This window comes from Opisthocomus hoazin, chromosome 2 (assembly GCF_030867145.1).
Source record: "Opisthocomus hoazin isolate bOpiHoa1 chromosome 2, bOpiHoa1.hap1, whole genome shotgun sequence".
Classification (NCBI taxonomy): Eukaryota; Metazoa; Chordata; class Aves; order Opisthocomiformes; family Opisthocomidae; genus Opisthocomus; species Opisthocomus hoazin.
In genome coordinates this window covers 93,871,360-93,893,424 of record NC_134415.1, presented here as the reverse complement: position 1 = coordinate 93,893,424, position 22,065 = coordinate 93,871,360, and the positions used below count along the sequence as shown (strand labels likewise).

The 22,065-nt window shown below is 39.6% G+C and overlaps 1 protein-coding gene across 1 annotated transcript in view; it reads right to left on the bottom strand.

The window, feature by feature from the left end:
- Nucleotides 1–5,990: 5,990 nt before the first annotated feature.
- Nucleotides 5,991–22,065, bottom strand: part of ELOVL4 (ELOVL fatty acid elongase 4) — a 35,251-nt gene continuing 19,176 nt past the window's right edge. Inside the window, exons 3-6 of the mRNA XM_075414463.1 lie at nt 20,424–20,504; nt 13,601–13,772; nt 11,315–11,442; nt 5,991–10,817 (exon numbers count right to left, since the gene is read on the bottom strand). Of these exons, the coding sequence (XP_075270578.1) occupies nt 10,542–10,817; nt 11,315–11,442; nt 13,601–13,772; nt 20,424–20,504 (657 nt within the window). The 3' untranslated portion in view covers nt 5,991–10,541. The remainder of the gene's footprint in view (nt 10,818–11,314; nt 11,443–13,600; nt 13,773–20,423; nt 20,505–22,065) is intronic.

Here is a 22,065-nt window from a genome sequence, read left to right as displayed (position 1 = left end):
AAGGAGGTGGAGCTGCAGAAACGCCCTACTTATTGATGCCAGAAGATTATTTACCTTCTCCTCAGAAAACATCAGCAGTTAGGAAAGGCTCCAAGTTTTCCTAAGGAAACACTGCAGTGAAAGGCGTCATCGAGCTGGCTGTGCCTTCACCACCGCTCACCGGTAGCCAGCCCTGCGCAGCGTAAGCTGGTAACAGCGTGCAGGCTGTGCGAAACTTGCTAAATCCAAGTGCCACCTAAAAAATGTTTTGCAAGTGGACGCCGTTTCCAGCTATGGGAATCTTCACTTTCCTCACTGAATGGCATACAGCGGAAATTCAGCACCTGCTGTTTTTATTTACCTATTTAAACTGCTGTTCAGTCAACCTAGTAAGTCTGCAAAGGTAACCAGTCCCAAGGAACAGGAATGACCAGCCATGAGAACACTGTAAAGGGGCTCAGGGCCAAGTATTCCTCTATTTTCTAATTCTTTCACTTTCCACAGGATGACAGGTCCATCCCACCAGGTGTGTACGGATTCCTCCTTGCTAACATAAAATGCTGCTTCTGCTCCAGAATTTCCAGCTTCAGGAACTGAAATTCTGGCTCAAACGTTCCGACTGCATTATAATGGCTGAAAAAAGACATCGAGAAATACAATTAGCCCCCCCCGTCTCTGAGTGTACCATTAATCTCTTCTCTAAAGCATTCTTCACAAAGATGAAGGTTATTTTATCTAAACAACAAAGATACAGAGGTTCCAGCTGAGGCTTTAAAAGCTGATACTGATTTTCTTAAAATAAAGAGCATTAGTAAGCAATAATGAGAGTGTTTCTTAATTTGGTTGCGTCTGCTACTAAAATAGCAGAGGGCACAAAAAGAACAGTAAGTGATAACCGCCATGAGCACCCTTCAGGGATTTTTCTTCTTTACCTTATTCCTTAATGCTGGAGAAAGAGATGATGAAGTTGTGTTGAATGTAATGACTTCTTAAATTTATTTAACTCAGGGATTTAGGCCACAAACAAAGCTGTGTTTCTTTCTGAATTCCTGGTTGCTAAACATCGCCTTTGCAGCTAATAATGGCACATATCTCTATAGCCTGGCCTAGTCACAGTGCCGGAAAAAAGCTGTTGACTCTATCCGCTTTCTGGCAGATTATGGAATTTTTTTTATTTTATAATTCAGATCCAGAATACACTGCTCACACCAGGCCATAACAATGCTGATAGCTAATCTTGGTGTCTGGCATTTTGCTTACACAGGGAGTTTTGCTCAGTGAAGGAGGCACTGTACAGAGTTCTGTGCCTGTTCTAACAAACAAAAAAAGAACCACATTGCCTCAAGAAGTTATGCTGCCAAAATTGCTACACCGAGATTTAAACTGAGAGCAGAGCCCAAAAATCACTTGTCCAGCTAAAACCACGCATTATTTTCAGCATCCTTACAATTCAAAAGCAAGCAAACCACTGATGCTTTTGTGCACCCGTTTGTAACCCAGCGTATGTTTCTACCCCCCATGGAAGACATGCATCAAGATACGATGGGAAGACGACACCAAGAATATTTCAGTCGGACTAAAATACCTACACAGGCCCTGGTAAGTCATTATAATTCCAAACAAAATATGTTACAGACAACTAAAAGAATTCCTTGTATTTACCACATCACCTGCTGGAGTTGCTGAGCAGCCATCTTCTAATCCTTGCAAGGAACTGCTGAGAGCCCGGTGCGGCTCCCTGGTAGCCAGTGGCAGGACCAGAGGCTTATAATGTCAGACTTGACGTTGAAAGAACAAGAAGTTGCCCCAAACAGGTACCAAAAAGGAGCTGAACCATACTTTTGCAAGGTAACTTGTGAGTCTAAGTATGGAGACAAAAAAAAAAAAAAAAGGCTTGCTTACTTTAGAACTCCAAATGTTATCCTTATGGTTCAGTTCCAGGATTTCAGGACATCAGTACCTCTGTAGCTTTCAACACGGCCTTCCAGATCCAAGGGACTCATGGAGCTGTGAGACAGGCAACCTACACCGGCTGCTTATCGTTATGTTACTCCGGGTGCATTCTGTAGTGCTGCTATAACCAGAGGCATTCAAGAGTTTGAACTACAAGCGTTGCACATACAATCTCAGACCGGAGCCCTTATCAAAAGTATATTGTTAGTGTAGAAAGCAAGGGAGGGGAAAAAACCCAAAATCTTCCCATGCGCTTGTCCACAGCACAAAGCAGGTTTTTTCCCAGTAAGGAATGTGCCACAGTCAGCACCGCGTAAGTTCAAAACACATTGCCACCTCTCCTCGTGTTTTACTGAAGTAATTACACCTTCATTGTAAGTCTTCAAAAAAGTCCAAATAGAAAAAAAATTCAAGTCTTTGGTACTTATTTTTCTATTATTCTGTGAATATCTTAGTGTGCTATGTGAGGCTAGATGGTAAGTGAGCTTTTATAAATTCTGTTAATGTCATGGAGTGTCCTTAGCTAGTGAAAATTCCCACTGAAATAAGTGAAACTTCACCTAGAGAGCATCAGGAAGTCAGGATAAGAATTTTTACCTGTGCAAGAAAATATTTGTACTAGTTACCTGACTTTGAAATAAAAAACAAAAGTCAGATTTATATAAAAATCCATTTTTTATTAAACTCTGATCACAGAAGAGGATGGCTCAGTATAAAATCTCTAACAAAGTGATTTTATAGTGCAGTAAACTCTCCATCTCTCATAGCCATAAGCTCTGGTTATGAGCATACAATACGCCTTCGTACTATAGAATACAAAACCGGGGTTTGTCCTTGTAGCCCCATATTTGTTAAGCAGGAAGACAAAATTTAATAAAATGTTCCTTTTTCTAGCTTATTGTGCCCAGAACATCCAGTTCTGTAGTGATGCTTTGAGACCATTTTATGCAAAATACTGTTACTACTCAGCCTGCTCAGACCGCGCGGCTGCTATTTGGCATTTCAGACTAAGAGAGGTCACTCCAAATGCCCCAGCGACACATCACAGCAGTAAATGATTTCCTGAACACACACAGTATTCTTCATCCAAGGAGCCACCCCAGCAAAGCAGAAAGGTGTGCACAGTGGTTAAAGAGAGCAAAGGGGAAAAAAGGGGAAGCGTTCAGTAAAAAACTACCAACTACATAAAGCCTGATTTTTCCGAATAAATCATAAAAGGTGGGTTGTGGGTTGGGTCCCCCCCTTCTACTTAACTGGAGTATTTCCAGCACATTTGGTTTATGTCAAGCAACTGGGAACTGAAAGGCATGCTAGGTTCTTCACGAGAACTGAATCCAGAGCCACATTTTCTTCAAAGTCTGCACCTCAAGCTGTCAGAGGAAAGTGTGCAAATGCCCCCCGCCAAGTTTGGCGATTTGAGAGTAGGCAGAACTGCAAAAAACCAGAAATTCCTCTTTGGCCCAAGGACTTCTCCTGCCCCTTCTGCCAAACGTGTGGAAACCAGGTCAGACACCAAATCCCAGGTGAGAATCTGCTGTCCAGTAAATACAAAAGAATGGGCTGGATGCAGCCAGTGTACCAAGCAATGCCACAGACTTGAAACCCTTGACTGTACAACACCCCAGAGTCCATTTTAGCATTTTACTCACTTGCAACTACTACAAGATCTTTCTGTGAAGGACATCCCACTCTAGAACAATTTAGTAAGCAAGCATCTGACCTGAAGATACGTTTACAAAAAAGAAACAAAGCAGCAATAGGAGCTCTGCAAAGCAAGTTTTTAGCAGTTACATAGCAATTTTCATCTTCACAGAACTTGGTGTTATTGCAAGAAGCTCCTCAGAAGCTCTGAAAAAGATTATTAAACAGAAAGTACAGAGTACACCTTAATTATTGTGAGTCCTGCCAACGCAGGACTACGACATTTGTCATTACTTCCACTACAGTCATTTGTGGTTAGATAAATAGCTCGCTCTATTGTATTTTAAGACAAAGCAATTTTTATGTACTTGAGAATGTATTTATGCACAAGTACACTACTTGTCTGCTGTTACAGCATCTATAAATAATAAATACACTGCAGTAACAGTGACAGAGTAGTCAAACTCCTGCAATGTCTAGTGGTAAGGGTAAAACTAGAGGAGCAACTACTCCATGTTCTCTAGCTTTTGGCCCAAGATATGTCTAGTATTTCTCTAGTTTTCTCTCATGAACACACTCAAAACATACCAGCACAAAGGTGGTTTCCTCGTGAAACAAATACGGACGATACCACTGCAAGAATAACAGTTCTCAAGCTAAAGGTAAGGACAGACAACATTTATCTTTGAATCATTTCAAGAATCAAAGATTTCTTCTCATTTAGCAGACTAAAACCTACCTGATACCAATTTGACAGACAGCAGTGATGCCATATGAGCTCGTATCAGTACCCATGTACTGAATCACAATGCAAACAGCTTTTTACCCTCAAAGCTGTACTGACTGTATGGTGCTCTGGCAGAAACTACTGCCACTCTCTGAATACTGTCAGGCCAGCACGCACTCATCAGGCCCTAGACAACTGGCACCGTGAGGATCAAACGAGCCCTAATCTTGCCCATCAATAAGTATCTTTGTAATTAAGTCAAATGTGATGTCACTGATGCATCAGGCTATCAACAGAAAAGTGCGTATGCATTCACTAGGCTACCGAGAAGTCTCCAGCATAAAAAGGCACTAGTCCATAGCAAGCAAGTACTGGCTTCAGAACTGTTGTTGAGTACCTGCTTCATCCGTGCCTAAGACTACAGCATGCGTTCACCCACTCTCATGTGGCAACGCCAGTGCCTGGAGCTGAGCAGGCAAACAGGCAGTAAAGCCCCTCCCCAGCCCCAATTTCCTGGATGTTAAGAAGCAAGTGATACAATAAAGAAAACCAAACACGAAAAACAAAGGATCCAGACTATTCTATCCAATCATCTGACAAATCTAACTTGAGCACACGTGCTTATTTTTAATTACTACTGGGGAATAAGTGTGAAGGAAGAGACGCCTGGAGAAAGTGCCTACCACCAGCGTATGTTAATCATCTAAGGGACAAACCCTGCTCTGAACACTTTGTATTTTCTGATTCCAGGGAGGATGTAAGGAATGAACTGAAGCAACAGCTGCAATTTATGCAAGAGATAATTGACCACACCATATTCTGCTATGATGGCAGACTTGATTCTCTGCTACCTGACACCTGGAGTAGCTATTTGCACTTAGGTGCGGGGAGCGCAACACAGGTGCGACTCAGTATTATAAGGTGGATGACAGAGATCGCACTTTGTGGCGGAGCTATGAAGGAACTTATCGTACATGGCAACATGCAATTGTGAATTATACCCACTGCCAAGAGTGCTCCAGATTCTCCAGGATGAGAGACATCACATGAACACAACGTGCTGTCCAGCACAAGATAAACCACGTGGCTAATTGTATTCCTAATTGTTAGTATTTCCAAGACCGAACAATCTGGAGCCACGAGTACAGCGCGTGGATTCTCTTACCACCAACTTCTCAAAATAGAAGATCTGTTGAGAAGGTTTCTCAGCTAGAACCATTACAGTCAGGCATCACATCCATTTTTCACTTGCTGATCCTTCCTTCCCTCTCCTGCGTATCGAAGCCACAAGCCATACTGCAAGAGAAGCAAGGGCCAGCTCCACCCAACACTTTCAGTTTCTCCCAGCCTTAAAATGGACCAAATGGGATGCCGATACATGTGCTGCACAGCCAGAACGTACTCCAGGAGACTTGTTTCTTGTTTCAGTAGACATCCTATTTTCAGTCATTTCCTTAAGCGTGACTCCAAAGCCACCAGACAACTATTTGGGGGCAATATCCAAAATTAGAAAGTCCCCTAAGCCTTAAAATGGGAGGATGTGCCACAGCAGTGTTTCTCTCAAACTTCTGGGCTATATAACAGATTACATCAACACAACCTACACAACACTAAAATTAGCAAGCATCTTGAAGCAAGACGGGACACAAAAGAACATTCTATGGAACGCATAAAAAAACCTCAAACAACATGAAAAAAAGTAATGTTTATTTTCATTGTTTACAAAAGTCTGAACACCTTATGCAAAAGCAGCATCCTGAACCACACATTTCCCTCATCCTCCTGCGATACTGGCAGAAAGCAAGTATTTTCTCTGTTCTTTAGGGTTAAACCTATTCTGCTGAGGTAAATGGGAAACACCTCATCGATTTCCACAGAGCTTCGACTGCTTACATTAGCACAGGGGCCGACTCATCAGACCACAACACAGTGAGATGTCATATGGGTGACTTGCTCTAAGTGCCAAATTGGCTTGGTCTGTGCTTCTAACCAACATGAATACACTGTCCAGATACATAATAAGCTCCCCATTCTCTTCAATTTTAACTGAAACAGATCTAATTTTAAACACCTGTTTAAACATTACGACTCTTATCTCACACCAACTCCATGCACGGTTTAACTTTATGTACCATGAAAATTTTACTCAAGTTTTTAAGAGTTAACAAGTGTGCTCATAAGCTATTTTAGGAGTGAAACCTTTCAGCACAATAGCTATTTACTCCTTTCTTACCTTCCTCTCCAGCACATGAAGGTCAAATACTGACTCGGAAGAAACATACCCTAAAGTTAACCTGAAAAAAAAATGTGCAGCATCTTTATTTTGCCTTCACCTTTTTCTCTGGATCTGGAGCTGGAACTAGTTAATGGTCATATAATCAAATAAGCCATGCTTTTGAACCTACAGAGAAACATGTATGTATGTATTTATTTTAAAAGTGTGTTGTTAAACAGAGAATTTGATTGCAATGACTTCAAAGACTTACCTGGAAGAAATTACTCATACAGTTTCCTAAATTGATCCCTACTATAAAACAGCATAATTTCTCAGCTCCTTTGAGTTGAGGTCCCTCCCCTCAGAATCTACAACTGATGTCTCGAAGTATTTATTACACTGGGAGAAATGGCTCTGGCTTGTCTGCCATCCTATGTCTAAAATGACTGACAAATACTATTTATGTCTGCAAGACTGGTATCGCATCAATGAAAACTGCTTTGTTTTACTGCTCGAGCTGTAGGAACTGATCTATTAGCTCATGCCAACTTCACATGAAAGAAATATAATTTACTTTACATATTCAAAGAACCTGCTAAGAATATATATACACACAACATGTATGTGTACACACATATATACACATATATGTAGATAATTTGTATTTATTTTACACTGACAAAGTGCTAAAAGAATCCAACAACTGTCACTGCTAGAGAGGAGGCCAAATGAAATGGTATCACTTATATGGCATCAAATAATTATGAGACTCCTGTCTGACAGCTTCAGAACTGTTAGCAAAAAAGTATTTTCACTGGCAAAAAATAAAGTTCCAAATAGTTTGAATTTCACTTTTAAATAAATTGGAAGCATTTAGAAAAAAATTTTAAAAATACCATGCAAAGTAGATTTTATAATTTAAGTTTCAGTTCTGTGTACAGCAAACACACACATTTGAACATATACTCTATTACTTTCATGGCAAAATTCTGAGGTGCCGTGGACTCAGCGATGACTTTAATGAATCTGACAGTATCTCACATGTGCATCATTGCCTCAAATTTTGAAAAAGAAAAAGCTGTACAAGTTCAGCCCTGTATATTGTGAGTCTGGCTGCATAGTCAGAAACAGAAGTATTGCACTCAAGACCATGCCTACAAAAATGCATTTAATAAGGCCTTTATATTCAATATCATAATGGGACTAAATCACATGAACAATCAAATCTGTCAGAAATAGACCTAGGAAAGCCACATTGCAGAAGATGGACTCAAAACAGCAGTGTTCCAGCAGTTAAGTAACTGGGGTTTTTTTCCGTGAAATGCCAATCTCTCAAACCAGTTTTATCCACAGGGCCACACAACATGATGTGTATGCATGCATGCATTCTCACAACGCGCTGTTTCATTTTTTCTTAGCAGTTACCAAGTGCTGCAGAGTTTGAAGGTAGGATTCTACTCAAGTTCTGTCTATAAGGTTCAAGTTGTTATCAACTTTAAGCAGCTTCCATGCATGACGAGGGGAGAGAAGATTTGACTTTCAGCTATCTAAATATTTGCCAACATGCAAGTCATAATTCTTACTTTACAAAGTGTAGCAAAGACATAACTGAACCTGTACTGGAATACTTCTCAGTATGCTCTTTCAGAGCTAGATCACATTAAAAGCATCAGTTTATCTGATCTGGCTTATCAAAAGAAAGACAGAGCAAACAACCAGTTTAACACAACACAAGGAATGATACAGATTTACAAGCTGGCTGCCCACATCCCACGGCAAATAAAAAGAAGCTACCCTTTAATCCAAGAAGGGTAAGCTACCTTGAATTTACAGTAGGGGAAGTGCATTCACACCAAGCACTACCTTGGAGCAGCGGCTGTGCTGTAAAACTGCTAGCTTGCTTTGTAATTATTTGCTCCTTCAGCCATTCCAAAGTTACCCAGTCAGCCAGCATTCTGGCTTGGTTAAGGGTAGTGGCATTTGTCCAAGAAGGAGAGGTAGACCACTATCCCTCTTCCCCATCCCACACTACATAAATACACAGAGTTATGCAAATACAAAAAGCATCAGTACAAAGGCTGGAAGCACAAGATACAGCAGATAGGAAACTTACTGGTCACACGCATTACAGTTCCGCAGAGATGTTCTTTCACAATCCTATATTCTGCCATAACATCCACAGATGAGATGGAGATTCTGGATGAACTACCTCCCAGCTGAACCAACTCCAGCATTAGGAATTCAGTTTGAATACAACAGACTATATCCAATCCTTCTTTCCCTAGGACCTGTTTTTTGGGCTTAGAAGGTTTTCAGTATGTAGACAAACCTGAGAGACAGATGATGTGACCTGTCTGCGTATTACATACACACAAATGGATAATCGAGATGCAAAAATTATTAAATGTGTCACACTACACCTACAGCTCCACGTACTTTTTTCCTTCAACAATGGCATCACTTGCCGGATGCCAGTTTATCACCAACAATAAATGTGTTCTTGACCAGAGCTAGGAGGAATACATTTAGACAACAACAATGCAGCTCTTGCAGTGGATGAGCAGGGAAACTGGGAGTTCAGGATATGCTTTCTAACTCCACTCCGTCTTATACTGATTACATGCTAAGCAGCTCAAAACATCTCTCTTAGCAGTCACGTTATTTGGAAGGAGAGTAACTCTTTCCATATTTTCTTCACAAAAGGAACAGTAAGAAGTCTATTAATGCACCATGTAAGATGAAAAGCCATCTAAAAGGCTTCTACTTATTTTAGTAGTTTTGACTAAATCACTTTGTCAATTAGGTTGAAAAGAGCCGAGAATATTTTGGGGACAGAGTTTCAGAAGCCCATCTCTGACATTCACGTTAAAATGGTGGCCTGACTACCAGCAATACTTTGTATTCAAGTGTCTAAACAAACAGTTTTGACAGGTATCAAGCAGTAACAGCTTTTTCAACATTTTGTGTTTGCTGTATTTAGTACTTTTTAACCAAATTCTCTCTCCCAATAAAGTGACTGTCTTCTAGTTAGCACGACGACCCATAAACACAGCATTCTTAAATGGAATTACATATTGCTGTTTTCTCTCCACCATAACATTATCTTACCATTTTCAGTATCAGTCAGCACCACAGGTTTAATGCAGGTCACGGACAACAAGCAGCAGGCCTACTTTCACTGCTTGCTTCAAACAATGTATTGTTCCATATTTATACATTCTTAAAATGTTTTCTTCACTTAGCTATACTTAAAGTACCACTCCAAAACTTAAATGTGCACTGAAAAAGGTTATTGATGACTTGACCAAAAAATATCGCCAAAAATCCCTTTTATCTCACAGGAAACCACATTTTCTCCTGAATTAGTGTTAGCAAATATTTATATTAGAGGACTCCATATTTCAGAAACCAGTTATTTAATGCTCAATATTCTTTCCAGCAGATGAAGAGGTAGGTATATTTCCACACAAGAAAAAAAAAACAAACCTGTAAATGACAGTTAAATCAAGTAATGTCTGAAAAGTCAAACACTGTTCTGACAGCACAAACATAATGTGTCTGAAGATATTCTCCATGGAGGACAAGAAAAGTTGCACATTCTGATTAGATAAGACATCATAATTTGAAATTTAATAATTTTCTGGAAAGAAAACACAAGTATCCAAACACTACTTCCTTCCCCTCCCCCCCCCAAAGAAATGTGGGTGCCAACAAAACTGCCTGTATCAATGGCAGTATTAACTTTTTGACTGCTAAACATGGAGTCAACTGCAATTCTTCCTTACATTCACCAACACCAGCAGTCTACAAGTTTACACAGCGACCATATGCATGACAATTACATAATTACAATAGAAATTCAACTTTAGTGTTGTTCTTAAAACAATCTTCATAAATAATGAAAATACCTGTGTTCTAGCTCTTCAGCAACCTAAGGTTAATTGGTACAGAGAGTGGTTTTTTCTTCGTTTTATAAACCAAACTCGAGGTTCCTCACTGCCAACAATGGTTAAGGCCTGGATCAAGTTACTCTCCTTTTGCTTTTCCCTTTTTCTGCTTCTTTCCATTTTCCACCACTGCGTTCTTTTCTGGTTTGCTTACTCCATTTGCAACAGCACCATTTGCTACTTTGCCATTCTTTAAGGGTTCCTTGGGCAGCTTATATGTCCGATAGTAGAAGTTACCAAACAAGAAAATGAAGGTGACAGCATAGAAAATTACACCCCAGTGCATCCATTTAGGGAAAGGACAATCAATATAAATAGACAAGGCTGTGTGGCCAATAGTCACATGGAACTGCACCTGAAAGACAGAAAATACAGAATCAAAAAAATCTGCGTATATTCTGTAAGTCTGACTGCACCTATGTATACTGATGCATCAAGTCACGACTGCTCAATTGGGAGGTGGTAGGGAAGCTGTATTTGGCTGTCACATCGCGCATATACACATATGCTTGACCAGGGACACGAAGTTTATTGCAGTACCTGGCACCAGTCTTCAGAAACAGAAGACTTCAAGCGATCTGGATTTTCTCTACCTTTTGAACTGGTTTTTGCAATTTAGCTGAAGCAACCAGCAAAGCAGTATTAGTCTTTACTCACACAACTCTTATCTACGTTGCGTATTTTTTGAGAAATGAAATAAATACTTCCACCTCCAGGAAGTATTCTAACTTGAGCTGTGAGCATCAGACAGCTAAGAACTTTTGGAAGGAGAAGCAGCTGCTCCAAAGCTCTGGAAATGCAAATTCATTCAGAGGCAACGCCTTCTAAGATCAAGGAAGAAATTTTACTTACCAATTGCAATATGGTCAAGTACCGTTTCCACCACAGGTATTTCTGAAATTTAGGGCCACAGGCAGCTAATCCATAATACATGTACATAATGACATGAATAAATGCATTCATCTGAGCTCCAAAAAAAGCTGTCCAGGAACAGAAGGGAAGATTGTAATGTAATTTTGAAAAAGGAAGTCTTTTCTAGCATTTTCCATGTGACAGTAAAAAATTGTAACGCACAGGATGTGCCAGGCTTCCATCTTTGAAATATTCAATAGTATAGACCTGACTGCCAAAATGTGCTGACACAAATAGCTGTTCACGCAAGTAGTATGTCACATCTTTCAGGGAACTACTTATGCAAAAGATTTTCATAAGATTTTTGTTGAACAGACATAAATCACATGGATTCCACATTAGTTATTGCAGCATAAGCACAACTCTTTTGCTAAAGGGTTATTCAAAGCAGTACCTGACAATGTAAAGTATAAAGTATGGGGCTGTGAACTTAAGTCTTTTAAACTATATTTAAATGCACAAGCTTCACTTCTTAGCACTAAGCCAAGAAACTCATGTCGAAGTCTGATTAAAGAGGCCAAAAAATCATACAAAACAAAACTTCACTTGAGGTTATAAAACATTTAAGGGCATTGCCAAGTGAGTTTGTCTAAATTGCTCATCTTTAGTTTCATTATTTATGACTTAAAATATCCAGCATTCTTAAATACATAAATGTATAACTTTTTCCAGAATGATCCACGCTGGAAACAAAGATGACAGTTCTCATTTGCATTAAGATCTCTTTGCTCTGTCAGGATTAGCAGCCATTTAACAGTAACAAATTATATCTTGTTAAGGTATTCTTACACTGCCAGAGAGGCTCAAAAAGGCTGCAATGTATAAGATTAGGCCAATACAGACAACAGCTGCTGACATCAGACAGCTCAGATGTCCGTGTGGTTCAGACCTAGTTTGTTATACTGGGGTCTAGTTTATAATAGATCTGTCTACGTAGGCAATGTGCTATCAACTAGAAAACAGAAGAACACAGATCTATCCACATTTACGCAGTAGCGCTACATAAATGCAGAAGAGCAACTGTTGCTTTTCCTTTTGCAGATGCTAGAAACTAGGAGGCAGTGCAAGAACACCAAAACCTGAAATAAATTTGCAAATAGCTGCAACTGTTGATTGAAAACTGCAGATACTTAGCATGAGCAGTCTGAAAAGGCAACCAGGGAGAGGGCATTTTGAGATACCCAGGGAATTTCTCAGTAAGACTATAAGTAAGCATCCAGTCTCCAATAAACTTATTTTATGGGTGCAGTAGCCAACAAAGACCATGGAATGTCTGGTTAAGTACCTGCATCCTGCAGATTACTTGGGAGAAATTCAAGGATAGTCACAGATACTCATTTTAATTGTCTTCTTTTGAATATAAGTAATCACTCAGTACAAGATATCTATAGTAAATGAGAGCATAAAACCCCCATGCATTAAGTATTAGTGCATGACCCAAAATATTAGTTTGGTGTGGTGTTTACTATGTGTTATTTTCAGTGTCTTAAGCCTATGAAGCACATTACAAACAAAACAGGGTATTTTCCCTGAACCCTCAGCTCTGTAGAGCTTATGATTTGAGAGACACAAGGCAAAACAACAGCAACAAGGGTACAATGCAGGCAAGGGAGGATGTGGCAAGTACAATGGAATGAAATTCTTTGATGGGGGTTTTAGAAAGGAAGCAAGAAAAAAAAAAGGCTGATAATTAATTTTTAATTACTTAAAAAGTAAATTGACAGCTTTATTGGCTCACCTTCAAGGGAAGGTTTCAGAATTTTATACATGCCTCTTTATAAAAAAGAAAGCAAACCCCAAACTCAGACATAATGCCAAAATAATGTCTCCATTAATTTCATTAGATTTGCACACAGATTGTGGCCCATAATTAGATTTTGCAGTTCTCTGTATCTGCAAAAATTAAAGTTAGGCAAGACATGTTCATCTTTCTATTTCATACAGAAACAGGATAATTTTAAAAACAGAACTTCAGGCTTGAAATTGATGCCCATGAGGAAAAAAAAAAGTTTTGCAATTCATTAGATTGCCCTGTTATCTTTTCCTCCCCCACGTTTCCCACAGAGAAAGATTGTACACATTAAAGCTACTGCACTGCTTCAGTGCTATTTAAACAGTCTTGTATATTATAATGTTAAATCTACAAAAACTTTTTTCCATTGATCCCAAACTATAATACATCTCCCCTATGTGTGGTCAAAAGGGTATGGGAGAAAGGGAACTCACCTTGTCCACCTGCAACCCACTTAATACCAATCCACCACAAGGTGAACATGGTGAAATGGTGATAGACATGAAGGAAACTAATTTGGTTAAATTTCTTCCTCAGGATGAAGAATACTGTATCCAAGTACTCAATTCCTTTAGAGACATAATACCACCACAAAGCAGCAGCTATCTGCAATTAAAAAAAGACAGACAACACAGAAGTTTTAGAGATTCTAAGTTGAATGGAATAAAGTTCTCTCCACCTACCTACTGCAAGACAAGAGCATCTCTTACTTCCACAAAACCTGGTAAAGGTTGAGATGGAGCCATCAGACATCCGATGGTACGAGAATAACAACAAAAACAATAGTCTGTCAAACTATTCTGGACATGGAAGTATTATTCTGAGCCCACTGCTCACAAATGACTACCGTAAAAAACAGCTAACATAATTAAAAGCTTTGCCATCTCTAAACAGTTTACCAGTTAAACATAGGGAGTTTGTGTCCTCATTCTCTATTCTAAGCTTTGTGGGAGAAGACCACCATGCGGCTTCCCGTATTAACGAGGCAACACTTTGAGGTGGTCAGAACAACAAGACAGAAACATATAACACAATGAAGCTGCAAAAGTTGAAGCCTTATATAAAATTATTTCGGTATCACAGACATATGAGTGGGAAGATACCAAATCACCCTTACAAGCTAAGTGCAGTACAGATTTCACATCCCTTAGGGCAATACTCCCCCCAGCTGCTTCTGGCCTGCTCAGTAACCCCCAACCCCAAAACCAGCATTTCCCCAGTGACTCTGTACCACTCAGGGAATAGAGAAATGAGACACGGTAGCCACGGTAGCCACACAAGCTGCACAGATATAACCCAACTACCCAACAGAGCAGTGCTATACACCCAAAATTCTTATTCTAATCCACTGATGACAGCGGATCTTGCCCAAGATGCAACATGAATAGGCTTCCTGCTGAAACCAAGATACTGTCGTACAAGGTAAAGCCCAGAAGCTCTGCACAGCAATTTGCTAATACTATGATATGGGGGCATGGGGGGGGGGGGGGGGCTCCCTTCCAGATGCTAAAGCATAGCAACAAGTCTAGTTCCTGGCATTGTAAGTCATCTAGCTTGTTATGCAAGGGTGCGACCAGAACACATCCCAGGTGGTGACTCATGTATAGAATGAAAAAAACAGAGTTGGAAGTGGCACCACCAGCAAGGAGAGTAGGCAATGTCACAACACACCTATTTGTAAGCAGTTCACCTGGTCTTTCAGGACTCATCTGATGGCAAATCAGCCTTTCTTACCTTAACATGGTGTCAAATACCTCCACCACCCTCTCAGTCCCCAGGGGAAACAGAAGAGAAAAATTAAAAGAGCAGCAGCTTCCCTTCTCCAATACACACATACTGTTAGGCAAGGAGAGAAAGGGGAATCAGGAGAATGTGCAGGACAGAGCAATGCTAGAGGCCTGCAGGGTGTTTTCCTCCAGACTAGCAGGAAAGGAACACATCTCTACTCAGAGTAAGCTTGCCACAACCATAAATGGACTGGTGAACATTTTAGGAGAGATTACAGCAGAAGCAAAAGAGCAGCATGGGAGTAGAAGTGTGCTGCAGATCTGCATTGCAGACTCTGCAGTTTCCCACAGGGAATGCACAACTTACTGCTGCCAAACTGCAGACTTCTACGTATCCATTACTGAATACCCTTCTCACTCTCTGGATGTGATTTAGCCCACTTGAGGTCTCAAGGAAGAGGAGGCAGATTTTGCCAATTTTTTATATAAAGATACTATTATCTTGCCAAAGTTGGAGAGGGGCTTAATGAGAGAAAAGTGACTGCCACAGATCTTGGGAGTTCTCAGACACACAGGCAGGCTGCAAGAACCACCAATATATATGTACGTTACTCAATATCCAGTACAGCTCTGCCTCTGGGACAGGCAGTGAGGTGTTTAATAACTCCCACATCAAGGCTTTGTCTCACACTCGTTGGATTAGCGTAACAGTCCAGCATCTTTTACAGATCTTTGCTAAAGCTGCATCTCTTCAATAAATTAAGACAAGCATCTTTTCATCTCATGAGTTAACAATAAACACTTTGGACTGTGTCCATAAAATGACAAGCCAGCACTACAGTACCCAGGCTCTCTGGAGGTACTTCCTTCCGAGAAACTTTTAAAGAATCTATAGGTCAGTCACAAGTAAACTTCCATAAAAGCTCTTACAAAGCCAATATGCATTTTGTTAAGCAAACAGTGGGACAGTAAGTCGTATTTGCCCATTTACTGTATCGCATAAGCCAAAATGTAAGTGGAGAAAAACACAACAAACAAACAAAGATATGTCTTATGCCCAAGATGCCACAGGTTTACTACATACTTCTGGACAAGTAATTTAAAACACCTCATTCCTCCTCTTTTGAATTTCACCTCCCTCGCACAGAAAGCACTTAGAGCCTATAGATCAAAATCAGCTGAACTTTTGATCAAAATGTTTCCCATCACTTCAGAACAAAAATAACCTCCATTTCTTTGCACGATTATACCTGCTGATTTTTGTGATCCTGTAGATTTTTTTGCCTGAAAGCTCTTCTGCTCTCTTCCTATCCTCCAATTTTACTACCATTTAGTCTGAAACTTGACAGGTTTTGTGTAAGGATCTATTTCATTGCTCCCAATGACTTACGCCGATTTTCTGATCATTAGCTTACAGATGCAGAAAAAAACCAAAACAGATGTTAAGTCATTTGCCCAAGGCCATGCATGGAATCAGTAACAGAGGGCAGAAATAAAGTAGAATACACCAGTATGTAAACTATGCCAGGAGCAGTTGGTTACTATTAAACTCCTCCTGCAAAGCATCAGAAGTTAGGACCTAACCTGTAGCCTTTCTTTGGACACAGCATGAAAGAATGATTTAGCTTAACAGAAAATATGCATTGAAAAGGCATATTCCTGAAATGAATACTACTAGTCAGAACCATACCTTTTCTGGCAATTTTCATATGCGTTAATCTAAGTCTTTTAAAACACCAGATGGCACAGAAAGATTACATTACAGCCTAGGATTAAGGGGGTCAACAAGAGGTCCAATCCCATGACCTGTGCCCGCTGCAGGGTTTTTGAACAGAGGGATATTTTAACATGTGACTCCCTTCCTGCACCATCCTTCAAATTTCAGGCTGGAGACAGTCCTCTGTTAAGGATTTGAAGGGACAGGTACTTCTTAGATGAAAAATTAGTGGCTTTTAAAGAGAACTCATTTCTCTACTTCTGTTACAGAATTTTGTTTACAGGACCATGAAGTCTATTTTGAGAAGTTCCCTTTTCACAGAAGTTTCAAGTAAATTAATATTATATTGATTTCATAAAAGGAAACTATTCAGGCTCTAGACATAAATACAATGCAGATTACAACTACAATCGAGAAGACAACCATAGCTCAGCTTTAGGATTACAGTCAGCACACTAAAAATGAGGAACTAATTCACACAGCCCCAGATTCCTAATTCTCAGCTCTTCAGAAATGCTAATAAAATAGATGAACCTTGACCTGGGAAACAAGAACACAAATGGAAGCAGAGGGGGAAAGTGACTATTCACAGCCACTAACATGCCTTAAGTTAGACAGTGTCAGGAAATTGTTCACTCCAAATACTGAAGCTTCGAAAGTACTACAAAGCATGGATTTAACATCTCAGCCCTTTGCATTTATTATTTTGACTCCTAAGCTATAACGAAAACAGTTCGTCAAGATGCAGCTGCAGCTCCTTCAAAATCCCTTCTTGTGGGGTTCTTCCCCCTTTTCTTTCCTGTTTGCTATGAAGCTTTTTTTTTTTTTTAATATAACTAATTATAAAACACACTCCTCAACTTCTTGCCAGCAGTCAGTAAGGTGGCTACCTACTACAACCAGAAGGTAAGTCTTTTAGAAAGGAGTTTATTTCTGCAACTGTGGAATCTCAATTCCATCCCCTGCAACTGGGGAATCTAACTTCCATCCCTGCTTGCTCCAGTTGTCCGTTGCCTCTTGCAGAATAACAGCCAGGAGAGCCTGGGTGAGATTAACAGGTGTAGGTAGGTTCAAAACAGTAGAGCAGGAGGACCAGCTTCTTCATACTATGTGTAAACTACCTACACTGCCAGTGAATTAATTGTCAGTGAAAGCCAGAAGCTTGATAAAGTTGAAGAAACTGTACAGACAAATTCCTGGAAGAATATCCCCCTAAAAACTGGCAAAACAAAGAGGCTATGTCTGGCTTAAGAGGTCTGTGAGCTACAGATCACTGGTGCTGCTAGATTATACAGAGAAAGTGCCATCAGACGCCTTTAAACTGTTCCCTTGAAATCATCATTGGCTTACTGTCTTGACACATGACGTGGCTTGGAGAGGAAACACATTTTCTGGCACCAAACGCTTTTTTTTGCGGGGGGGGGGGGGGGGGGGGGGGGGGGGCACAGGACAGGGGGACGGGACTGTTTACCAGCTCCCTGTACTCCCTTGAGTAGCAAAGGATGGTTTCTTGACCCCCCATTTTGAGCAAGAGCTTTGGTCAAAAGGGGCCAGTACATGGCAACCTGATAGTGGCACTTTCCCAAAAAGGTAGAAACAGAGGTCACACCGGTGCTTCTGTGTTGCCATTTAGACCACCATGTAAATAGTCCATATTTCTCAATATTTGTTCCAGCTTTCTAATCCTCACAACAAAGTCATACATGAAGCCGTCACTTCCCAGAGCATGTTCCATAACCCTTTTTGGGCTCAGTGCTGTTTCCATTTGAGTTAGTCCCGGCCTCCCTTATCCGACTAAAACAGGACTTATTTACTCATTCTCTTACAAATAAAGCTATTGCATTTGTAATTAATGCTACTGTTGCAGTGCAGCATTCCTCTTCAGACAAAACCCAGTGCCAACAGATACTAGACATACAGTATCTAGATCTATTAAAAGGGTGTGAGAGATGTGCTACAAGGTTTATCAATTCCAAAAGCAAAACTGCAAAAAGAGACCCACATTTATTTACATTTTAAAACTGCTTTTGCAGGTTTATGCTATGAAAAATGATGATTTATGATGATTATTTTTTTTTTTGTCCTATAGTGTCAAAAAAACAACAACACACCTCTGTAAAGCAGGCCAGAAATGTATCCCAGACTTTTTAATTAGACAAAGTACACTTGTGGAAATTGTAGTTTTCTACTTGTGACTTTTTTACCTAAACTCAGAATTCATTCCAAAGAACTACCAGCTAATGATCAAGATAAGGGTTTTAGCTGATACATACTATACAGTTGCTGCAACAACTTGAAAGAACTCAATTTCCCTTGCTTCTCCAACTCTCAGTTGCAAACTGAACATGTTACAAATTAGAACTTTCGGAATAAAGTTTATGCAAATCCATAAGTTTTCAAAAAACTCAAGGAGTCAAGAAATCCAAAGAGTAGATAATTGCTAGAGCAACCTTTCTTTTCTGGACATATCATATGAAATAAATACATTATGCACATCACTTTGTCTTTATTTCACTGTATAATAACGCTTTGTTTGTCATAACGAAGAAAACAAAATTATTCTTTTGGGCAGGTTTGACCCCTTCACAGCCTCCCACAAACACCTTCACCTAAAAGTGAGGCTATGAAACAGAATTTTTTGCATAATAAAATTCATTACCCCTTGTACTTAATTCATATAAAAATTCTTTCAATATATGTCATACCAGTCCTCAATGTCATCCAGCTGAGTACAAGGGCATTCTACTTTGGTTATCTACTGAAACCAACCTTGTCAAGCATTTGTTACATTTGGCTAGATTTTGTTTTTAAACAAAATTCTTAACAGAAGCATTCTAGTGACTGAAATAGTAAGTGCACAGTATCGGCAAAGGTAACAGCTAGGTGACTACCATAAGGCAAATAAAAATCTACATGCAGAATTATTCTGCAATACCAGCAATTAAACATAAAGGTCTAAGACTCAAACCTATCCTTCTCGCTATCACTCCTGTCATGTGCATAAGCTTTTGAGTAATACTACCCATGAACAGCCTTGTAGACAGACATTTTTTGAAATGTGTTATAAATATTAAATGTACTTAGACTATAGCACACTTTCATTACGTTTTCAGGAACATGTTCTAATCTGTAGGTGAAACTTGCAAGAACAGCTGAGATTCACAAGTGTCAGCTCTGCTGGAAGATAAGATTTAGTACATGAGCTAATCAACAGCGTTACAGAAGTTAACAAGCACCTGCACTTTGATTTTAATTTGAATGCTTTCCAAAAAACACACATTTGAAATCTAAGCTTCTACAAAGAAATGTGCTGATAATATATTTGCCAGAAGCCAGCAAGACCTCACGAAGCCAAACATTTGTAGAGGAGACAAAAAGTTGCCTCACCAGTATGAGTGAAATGCAACCACAGTATATGCTGACAAATCTTACTTGCTTTGATCTAGCTAGAACACTACACCTTTACTGTGGTTACCCTGGTATCAGAAACTTCAGCAAGGTCTAGGAACCAAAGTATGTATACAAAGGTTATCCTGGATTGTACAACCACGGATGAAGCCAAGGATGGTATCTTTAAGGCTACCCTTACTTGTAACAGTCAGCTGAAAGTTAAAGCAAATACTGTGCTGTACTTTGATTAAACCTGCTATGTGCAATGTAGTCAAACCTGAAGCGGTCTGTGAGAATATAACGGGATATGGTCACGGCTGACAGCAGAACTTTGGAAACACTATTTTCAAACAAGACTTAAACCATCACATAGTGCTATGTATTACACACATTCATATGTGAATACAAAAAAGAAATACTCACCCTAACTTCATAAACATTATCTGAATAATCCACTGTCTGGCAGACATAGCTGTACCCTCGAGCTCTTGATGACAAAAACAGCTGAAAATATTAAAGTCATACATGAGGGCAAAGATACTACATAAAACATGTTTGCGACAATTATCAGCAAATTTCTTACATCAAACTTACCTGAACAGAAATATTTCAAATACCCTTATCAGTCCTGAGAATACTATTGAAGAAAGCCAATATTGATTTCTAACAACCTGTTGTTACACAGTATCTATTTTTTCTTGTAAATTAAGAAGAAAGTACTCATCTTTCTCTGACTGTATCTGCCCAGATAATTACAGTCCTGTGCAAATTAATAAGAATTCCAGTGTGACCTTAAACTATTCAAACATGCATATTCCCTCTCACAGCTCTAGTTTCAGAGACAGAAAATACCTAATTGCTTTCACTATGAATGACAGAAACGCTATTCCCGTGATGGATTAGAGAGAACTCTCCCCAGTAGACAGGGATTAGATAATTTGGATCTACTATTCTTAAAACAGTCTACATTCAAAATCAAGAAAAAGATCCCTGAACAGCCAATGCTGAGCATCCATAGAACATATTGATAGAAACTGGATGAAGTTCCCCATTTCATGCCAACAGAAGTGGCCTAAAGCACATGAAGTGCTCCTGTAGGGCCACTCCAAATAAACCATGTTGCAATAACCTGAACAGGAGAAGACAAACTTGATATTTGAACAACTTCCCATTGGAAAGAAGAACACTTGCCTAGAGCTGTACAAGGTTCAAGTAATACTTCTAATCTTGACATTTATGAAATGTTATGATCCAAGATTGTTTAAAGACAGATAATCCCATCCTGTCAAGGATCAAAAAGAAGACAGCAGTGGAGCAGACATAACCTGTAAATTGGGAGCTGTAAAAGTAAAGAAGGTTGATACAAAAAGATGTCCAAAATAAACATGGGTAGGCACCAACTGTTCTTACCGCTAACCTGATTTCCATCTCATTTAGATCAAACTTGAGTTTACTTTGGTATCTCAACTTGCACACAGCACTACGAGTGCAGACAGATGCAGAGACAAGTGTTATCCACATAAAATCAACACACAAACCCTGGTGAAATTCTGGACTTACTTGCTGCACATGTCTGTTAAGTAGGGAAGTGAAAGTACTGTCCACAGAAATTATCCTAAAAAAGAAATTTAACTACCTTGGCATCATCCAAGTCCATTTACAAACTGCTGTAACATCACTACTCTCCCAGTGTGGTCCCTCACAGGCATGGGCACATTTGACAATATCAGAGAAGAGCAGAGAGCAGTTTAGTCCATACTGTTACAGAAACTAACCGATCTCTGCTGCAACCTACTGGGTCATCTGACCAAGGTTCACCTAGCAAAAGGCAGTAAATTGACTCCACCAGACTGCCTCAAAGCAGAATTAGAAATTAAAGACTTCATTGCAAAATAGGGTCTATGCATCTGGGACTTCTGCATGCTAAGCAAAATTTGCTCCTAATTTGAATCAGAATTTGAGTCCAATGTATGGGAATCTTGGACGATACAACCTAGCAGTGCTTTGTGGACTTACCACTTTTATGTAAGTTATCACAAATTAACAATACAGCTTGCCATCAGGA